Source organism: Echinococcus granulosus, assembly GCF_000524195.1.
Source record: "Echinococcus granulosus chromosome Unknown EG_S00052, whole genome shotgun sequence".
NCBI lineage: Eukaryota > Metazoa > Platyhelminthes > Cestoda > Cyclophyllidea > Taeniidae > Echinococcus > Echinococcus granulosus.
In genome coordinates, this window is record NW_020170432.1 from 69,994 (window position 1) to 78,422 (window position 8,429).

Sequence of the window (8,429 nt, forward strand, 5' to 3'; positions counted from 1 at the left end):
ACACAAGAAACGCGAGGTGGGATTGATGGCAGGAGGTGAGTAGGGAGCAGGATGGGATAAATGGCCTCAAATGATTGGCACTTCTACACCAGCAAAGCCGCGATAAAAGGTTGAAGAGGACAAGCAGTGAGAATACGGGGCAGCAGGAGTATTGCACAATGGGGGATGAACAATGCGGGAAGAGGAGGGGAGAGGATGGACGACATGGACGACTGCTGCTCCAATCTGCGTGTACACAGGATGTGGGTGTGTGCGTTCCAGCGCCCTGCAGTGGAATGAGGTAAGCTTAGTTGCTACTCTCTTCCGCTACATCATTTGGCGCTGCCAGATTGGGACGGAAACCACCGGCCAGCTGAATGCGGCCCATGGGTTTGTCGTAGTCCTCCATGGACATCCTTCTGTTCAGATTCAGTGGTGTTGTCTGCATTTTTATGTGGCTCACTGAAATGACAACAATCACTGAAGTTATCCATACCTAGCAGCACCACCAAGATTTTGATTGGAAAGACTTTCCTCCTCTCACAAGAAGCATGGCTAATGTCTTCACTGACTCCACTACGAGGTGTTAGCACTAGTGAAGCAGTTTAAATGGATGGAACGTGGAGGTTTGTCAAACCTTGGAACGAGAGAACTGCTTTTCTGGTTAAACCTTACTCTGCTGCTCTCTTAATCAGTCTCTACGTCCACAGTTTTGCCACTCGCTGGCATCTCCTGCTTTACATTACCCTTATCCCTCAAGGATACTAAGCCTCGGGGGTCAGGTTAGAGGACGACCACTTGTACATCGTGACAACGACGTCTTGGCGATGCGCCAACTAGGTCAGGTGTTGGTTTCATCAAGTAGTCGGACCCAACAGAGAAAACTACTCAGGCCAAGATAAATCCTTGATGCCCCGTCGAAGAAGACGAATCGATCACTCGCCACCTACTGCATCAAGGTCCTCTACTCTTCCATGTCCTACGTCGTGTACACAGGTGTGTAGCTAACACTAAATCCCTTAAACGAGGAAATGACATTCGGCTTACAAAGAATGAGGAGGGATGACAGACAACCAACTGACACGGATATCGACAGATCAACGAAATCCACCATCAACCTCACTTTCACTTATTGCTGCCCTAAGAGGACACAAACCAGCATCTTGCAAATAGACAGGATTTGATCCGTGTCACAACCTTTCGGGTCGTAAATGGATGACCGCTGGTGGCACTATTTACTGTATTAAGTAGATACGCGGTGCCCTCGACTTAAAGGTGGGTGACTGCGGCCATGAAGCCCAAGGCCTTCTTGTACTACTGTAAATGAGCATCAACCATTATGCGCACTTGAGTGGCGCCAGTGTCCATGAATTACCCTAGCCACAAGCTGACCAAAGCAAGGTCATTTGAGAGAAGCAAGAGTACAGCAATCTCTTAGGCAATCAAGTGGGTGGACAGCTATTCTTTCCTACTGAGAGGATTGACTTAGCAATAAAGCAGAAGTTCTTTTACAGGCTTTAGAGGCTAAATTTACGGATGAGAATGCGTTTCATGTACTAAAGACACACACCTGCATAGAAACATTAACCATAGGTGGTGGTGGTGGCATGAAGGACAGAGACATCAAAGACTCACCCAAACCGATGCCTTGCAGGAAGTACTGCATACTCTCGATCACCTTATCCGGCTAAAACAATGATGGCGATGATGATGACTTTATGAGGAGAAGGATGCAAAGAAGAAGTGGAAGTGGGTGGGATGGTCAAAATTGGCATGGTACTCACCTTCTCTGCCAGCACATTGGCCACATTCTCCACGACAACCAGTTCGCGTGTTGCACAGGACTTTGCGCTGTGCACCTTCATCAGTGCTTCGTAGAGCTTCTCACATCCCCTGCGTTGTGGGGCCAGGGCTCCTGTGATTAGTAGAACCGAGCATCTGTTGGAGCGTCAAAATGCAGCATTAGCAGTGTCTATTGGAAGTACGGTCTTCGGTCCTGGTGAAATTTGGTTAACATCTTGTTGACAGGCATCTCGTACGTGTTAGCAGCAAATAATCCAGGCACCAAACGCATGCATTCTTTAAGGGCCCGCAGCAGAATAGCTACTAGCATTACATCCGTTTATGCGAGTGGGTCCACTCTCGTTTTTGATATGAAGGCAACCAGTGTCTAAAGTGAGATCTGAATTTGGAGCCACTTTTCAGCATCCAATGTGAACCATCTTGCAACACTAGTAAAGACAAAAGGCGCTGTAGGGTAGTAGTAGATAGCATCTTCTCCGCGCTCCCGGTAGCCTCGTGGAAGAGCGGTGGTACGGTTATACACTAACGCGGTTGCATGGGTAACTCAGAGAGCTACAGGCATACACTAGAAGGAACATCGGGAAGACTTCGTAGACCGGATTGAACGACCATAATAAGGTAATCGAGAGGCTCGAGTCGCAAATTCACCGACAGACAATTTTTACGCATGAAGTGAGATAACGAATCAAAGCTTGTGGTCTGGCCAGCAAAAGGATTAACGAAGAAGTCTGTCAGTGCTACCTTATGTTCCTTTGTGGGAAAGCAATACTGTTCACTGGACAATCAACGGATGCAGAAATAATGACACTTGATGCACCACAATCCGCGATACGTGAGTCTGTGACAAGTAAGGGACAAAACCGCCTTCACTTCCTTCTCGTATGAATTCACAAAATATTCAAAATCCCCTGTAATGCACCAAAATCTAGGTTTTTTAATTACCGGCTGTTTTGCACAAATTTTGACGTTATTAAGTGGATGCGTAATCTTCAACATGAGTAGGGCATTGACTATTTGATGAAGAAATCGCCTATTAGACGTCCATTTGGCATGTCTATGCCTGAATGCCCCATTTAGTTCGTTGTCTTCTAAAACGTAATAACTTCGAAGTGCGACTTTAATTTGAAAAGTCTACATTGTTCCGCCGTGCACAGCAACAAAGCTATGCCCTGTTGCCAGTTCACGGTAGCTAATGTTCAGAAGAGTGGAGGAACCTGAACACCTCAGGGAGGCTAGTGGAAGGAAGACATCCTAACAGGATATCGGCCAACTAACGCATGTGACCAAAGTGTACGTCAGCGAAAGATAAACGAAAAAAGGGGAGATGCTTTTAATGACAGCATTAAGCCTCTGACTTACTTTAGATCAGAAAGTCGTTCACTCAGGGGTTTCCGTCTACAAAGGGAGGAATAGAAGGATTAGCCAGGTAGGTGAAGGGAAGTAACGGAAAGTGTTGAAAGTAAAAGTGGTGAAAGCTCAGAGCCTACTCTGCTACGAATTGGAGGCAAAACTACACTGGAATATCACCTCATCGTGATTCTATCAAACCCTGCCTTCGTGATCCTACACACAGTGTCACATTCCGCCTTGAGACCACTAACGTCGTGGTGGGTTACTTCGAGCATTTTGCAGTGGAAAAAGAAGTAAGATCTTCTTAACAGTAGGTACGGTAAAAAATATGCATTAACTACAAATTTGTGCATATCGTCAAGTTCACTGATCGTCTGCTCCAGCGATGTTCATTTCCACACGAGACATCGTTTCCGCAATGCTTAAAGCACAATGGACTTAGCTAAGCAGGAGCCTGAGCTTAGGGTCACGCCTTCTTGGCACTGACAGCTCCTAATAGAGAAGACGACGCCAATCCGCCCACCTCTCACTATTAGCAATTACTACCAATGGACAGGTCAACTAAGTCTTAACGGGATCAACTTACTGCATGTAGGCAGTGATGTAGCGATTGAGGTTTCTCGGATTGATGGAGTGCTGCAAATTCCCTCTGAAGTGTTCGATGGCTTGCTTCAGCTCCAGCTCTGTGCCAGTGTCTTTCAGCTAAAAGGCATATAGTCAAGTCATTCAAGGGTAAGTGGCCTCACAAGGAGACTTTCTGTGTCAGTGGAATTGCCTTCATACTTGTGTTCCATTCATCAGAATGGACACAATGGATGCTTTGGGAGAGGACCACCACAATTGCAATTGTTGCTGAAGGACGTTCTCTATTGTCAATTAGGTAACCAAGGATCAGCTTTAGCCTTTCCACCTACAAGGTGCATCAAGTCGCCTGATAGAAATGCTTGTGAATGTTACCTTGCTACTAGTAAATTCATCACGGCCATATTTATGCCCTCTTCCGCCAGGGACAAGTCCAAGTAACCTGTACAGCTACTAAACTCATTCATTCATTTAAAGTGGGGCTTACTTATTCCCCTTAGACTTCACTTGTTGCAGTTGGATGAGGGTAATTAGCAAATAGACCGCGGGTGTAACAAATCTTTAGCTATTTAACCAGCGACCTCCCGATGTAACAACCTCGCATGTCTAGCTGTCCTACCTTTCCTTCTTTACATATTTATTTGATGTTAAAAGGCAAAAATAATCAAATTTCTGTCACTTAAGAACAGAAAACACCTGCTTTTGTGTTTTGAAGATGACCACTGCCCTGACAACTCTTCTTACTTTGTTACACTATTGGATCACATGTCACATAATTTTCACACAGGATGGAGATGTGTTGGTCAGAGCGATAAGCTTGACAATGGCGCAACTGAGTTCAATCCAACTTACGTCATAGCGGAATCAAAATTTACTAACATTTTAAAAGGGGGAGCAATGTTAATTAACGAAGCATTTCCCCTCCCGTCAGAGGAGAAATGAAGTAAATGAAAAATTAGCAGCACAAAATGAACGACATAATTTGCTTCTAAGGTATTGCCTTCTATGCAGTACTTATAGGTACTTTATCCTACTAACAAGGCTTCCAGTAATTATTTTAGTCCAATGCAAATCTGCCTCAATGAATGCTAAATATTATCATCATCTTCGATCTCGCCTCCAAAGTGGACCTGAGTCACCGCCAGTGGGATTATAGTTCTGACAGGGCCAGAGGGGTATTAATTCGGCTCACCCACTCCAGCGATTGCCCAGTTAGAAGTGATGGGGGTGGACATCAAAGCATCTTGCATTCACACACGCATAAACAGACTGTCAAGGGATAGCTGAAAGCCACTCGTGATAAAGTGCACGCAATGCAGGCGACGATGGTGGTAGTGGTGACGATAATGACAGGCAACAAGGTTATTTCTCCTCATCGAAGCAGTAGTCTAATGAAGATTTTGGAGGTGCTGCCTGTTAATCAATCTCAAAATTATCTCACTTACAAGAATTAAATTTGGAAGTACTTATTTACCTATAACAGATGGGTGGAGGTACTAGAAGAGATTATTTGACAAGAATAAATTTAGCCTGACGACTTTACTCTTTTTACGGTTTCCGTTACTACCTTACTGGCATGGTTTTCAGATCTTATCATATCTTTCCTGCTGACAGTTCACCCACCCCTTCTGCTTCCCTCTTCCTTCTGTGCATTCGTAGTGTAGTATGGCTCCACCCAGAGGCGCGCACACATCACATCTCTCCATGCTAGATGCAAGGTGAGGGTCCACACCGTGGCGCCAGTGGTTGGCAACTTACTTGAGAGGAACGGATTCGCCAATATCACTGAGCACGTACTACGTCAACACGTCATAGATGACTGTCCTCTGCTCACTTATGAGTCTAGCCTTCTTGATTTCACGCCAGACTTCTCCCATAATGTGGTTGGTATACGAAGTGTGTCAACAGCGGAGTACTACACTGCCCACCCACCCACTCAACCACACTCTGCCTCAAATGCTCCCACCTCGAATGCACTGCACTTAACTTTCAGAGGGCACATTCATCACAAATGGTAGTCCTCACGCATTTTACATTATACTCAGCCAAAGAAACATGGATCAAATTGTGCCTTTGACACCTGTCCACAATGCCAGCAGTCTGCTGTGGTGAGTTCATGGGAGAACTTGCTGTGGCAGACCACAGAATAGCCATAACAACCACGACCAGCAAACGAATAAGCTGAGCAGTGAATAGAATGTTGGATGCACTTAACTGCATGACTTCAATTTTCTCAACTATGGTCGCCACACTAATTTTGGCAGTCAGCATTAATAGGTAGGGAAGCGTCACTTCCCACTCATCTTCTGACGACAATAAATCAACAAGCTGACTCACGTATCCAAATCGGTGGAGGATCAGGAAACTTTCTGTGGCAGGGTTCATTCCGATGGTTTTCAGCTTCCAATTAACAAGCTGAAATGGCAGACAAGATAGAAAATAAATATGTAATCACTACCTACTTATCGATTGGCTAACTCGTTCATCCACTCATTCATTGGCTAGTTTGAAGGTCACCACAAGGTGGATAGCACGTTTTTGCAGAAATAGTCAATGCAACCCTTTTTACAAGTCAAATAGTATTTGGTCAGATGAAAGGGTTTTCCATCACTCTTCGAAATGGAAAACTAATATTTTCAACATCACAAACTACAGTTCTATAAGTTGTCAAATTAGATAGAAATCACATTTACGAGTATGTCCTATTAAGGCAACTTTACACCCGGAAGTCCAAATTAAAATGAATTTGGATTCTTCTGGCATCTGATTAGTGACCACCAATTTATCCATTTAGCTTTGATTGCAACGTGTTTTGATCTGTTTCTCATGCAGGACTAGTTAGACAAGCTGATATCCAAATAAAACCACGAAACTACCAACAAACATTTTTACGTAAATGTTGTGACTTTATTTTATGAGTTGGCATTTCTCCTAAGGGAGATTAACGAATTTTCGTTAACAGAATAAACGAGGATTTTAGTGGGTTGGAGCACTAAGTGTTTAGGGAACAAAGTGTGCCTCAACAAAAGTGTCATCCTGACCCCTCCCTCAAAAGCCCCTAAAAGAATAAGAAGGTAAAAGCTTGCCTTGTCTCGAAGGGAGTCTGCGAAGCTAGCAGTCTGACCTGTGCAGTGGATGAGCACAGCACCCATCACCATTTCATCGTGCAACATCTGCATCAATAAAAGTGCAAGTCGGTTTTGAAATGAGAAGAAACTACTCAGCTGGTTTCAAGTTGTTCAAATCTAGGGTAAAGTTAGGAGGGGAAGTGGCAGCCTTAATTTTACCTAGTCGCGCCTTTAAAATCGCCTCCATTGAGGCACAATGGAACCAATGGATCATTTATCCTAAGTAGAAATGGTGCACACCAATGAGGGCAGCCAATTCACACATTTCTGTAGATATGTTTCCTTCAAAGGGCTAGATAAAGAGGGACAGTGAGCATAGTGGTGTGATTTAAATTGCACATGGTGGCAGAAGTGATAGTCGGTGGGATAGGAGACTACGTGGGGTGGATTTCTGACAGAAGGTCACAACTTACACTTTCCTTCCCCATCAGCACTGCTACTAAGATTGTCTGGCACAGAAGAGTAATTATTCAAAGTTGATTCCTGTACCGCTAAAACACTAGGCGCATCACAGGCTGCGGTGCGTGACTACCACCCCGTCTTTGCTTCTCTGTGAAGGTCACGGGAGGCAAATGAAAGTAGCTGTGGAGAAGTCAGCCTAATTGCACCTTTGAAGTTGTTTAAATCTTAGGTGAAGAAGGGTGAAAGGGCAGCCCTAATTCCACCTAGTCGTGCCTTTAACATCCTCTCATCCACTCGAGACAGTCGACCAAATAGCTAAAGGGCCTGGTGTAGGGAGGTCACACACCAAAGCGGGCACCCCAGTCATACCATTCTGTGGACTCATTTCCTTCAAATGGCTAATTAAAGAGGGGCAGTGAGCATCGCGGTGTGATTTAGATTCCACATGGTAACAGAAGGGATACTCAGTGGGGCAAAAGCCCAATTAAGGTGGATTCCTGACAGAAGGTCGCAGCCCACACTTGCCTTCCCCATCAAATCCACCTCCTAGCTTGGCTGCTTGGCACAGAAGGGTAATGAATCAGAGTTGGTTCTTTTTCACAGAAACAATATATGCACATCGCAGCCTTCGGTGCGTGACTACCGCCTCGTTTCTTTCTTCTTCGTAAAAGTCATGGAAGGAACGTAAAAAAGGCTGCAGAGAAGTCAGTTGATTTCACCTTTGAAGTTGTTGATTTCCAATTCCCCTGGAAGCTTTTGTATTTGCAACTTCGAAAACGCATCAATTGAGATTGTAACAATGGCGTTCGAATGCACTATACTTACATCATTGGGTAAATGTACCTTCCCCTTTCAACAATTTGTTCGCATGATCTGATGCATTTAGAAGTTGTATTGTCCTACTTCGGGGAGTATCCAATCATCATCGGTGTAGAAAATGGGGAGAGCATTAAAGCTTACCGCAAAACGAGCCAAAATGTTTGCTCCCGCACCCTCGCCAAACAGCACCACGTGGTCAATGCTGAAAACGAGAGGCAAAAATGAGGCGGTTTTAAAACAGCTTCGTTGACCTCACACACATCTACCTCCATACAACACCACGGGTCAAGTAAAATAGCTAAGCGCCATACAACGGGGAGGCATTTACTTGTCAACTTTTGTCCCTCCCATGTGCACACGCAGTGC

General features: G+C 44.8%; 1 protein-coding gene across 1 annotated transcript in view; it reads right to left on the bottom strand. All coding sequences in view use genetic code 11, as the record gives it.

Annotated features, from left to right (window-relative positions):
- Nucleotides 1-286: 286 nt before the first annotated feature.
- Nucleotides 287-8,429, bottom strand: part of EGR_06159 (hypothetical protein) — a gene marked incomplete at both ends in the record, with an annotated part of 13,944 nt that continues 5,801 nt past the window's right edge. The window contains 8 exons of the mRNA XM_024495408.1: nucleotides 287-475; nucleotides 1,550-1,666; nucleotides 1,764-1,917; nucleotides 3,142-3,177; nucleotides 3,719-3,834; nucleotides 5,740-6,129; nucleotides 6,756-6,887; nucleotides 8,205-8,265. Of these exons, the coding sequence (XP_024350136.1) occupies nucleotides 287-475; nucleotides 1,550-1,666; nucleotides 1,764-1,917; nucleotides 3,142-3,177; nucleotides 3,719-3,834; nucleotides 5,740-6,129; nucleotides 6,756-6,887; nucleotides 8,205-8,265 (1,195 nt within the window). The remainder of the gene's footprint in view (nucleotides 476-1,549; nucleotides 1,667-1,763; nucleotides 1,918-3,141; nucleotides 3,178-3,718; nucleotides 3,835-5,739; nucleotides 6,130-6,755; nucleotides 6,888-8,204; nucleotides 8,266-8,429) is intronic.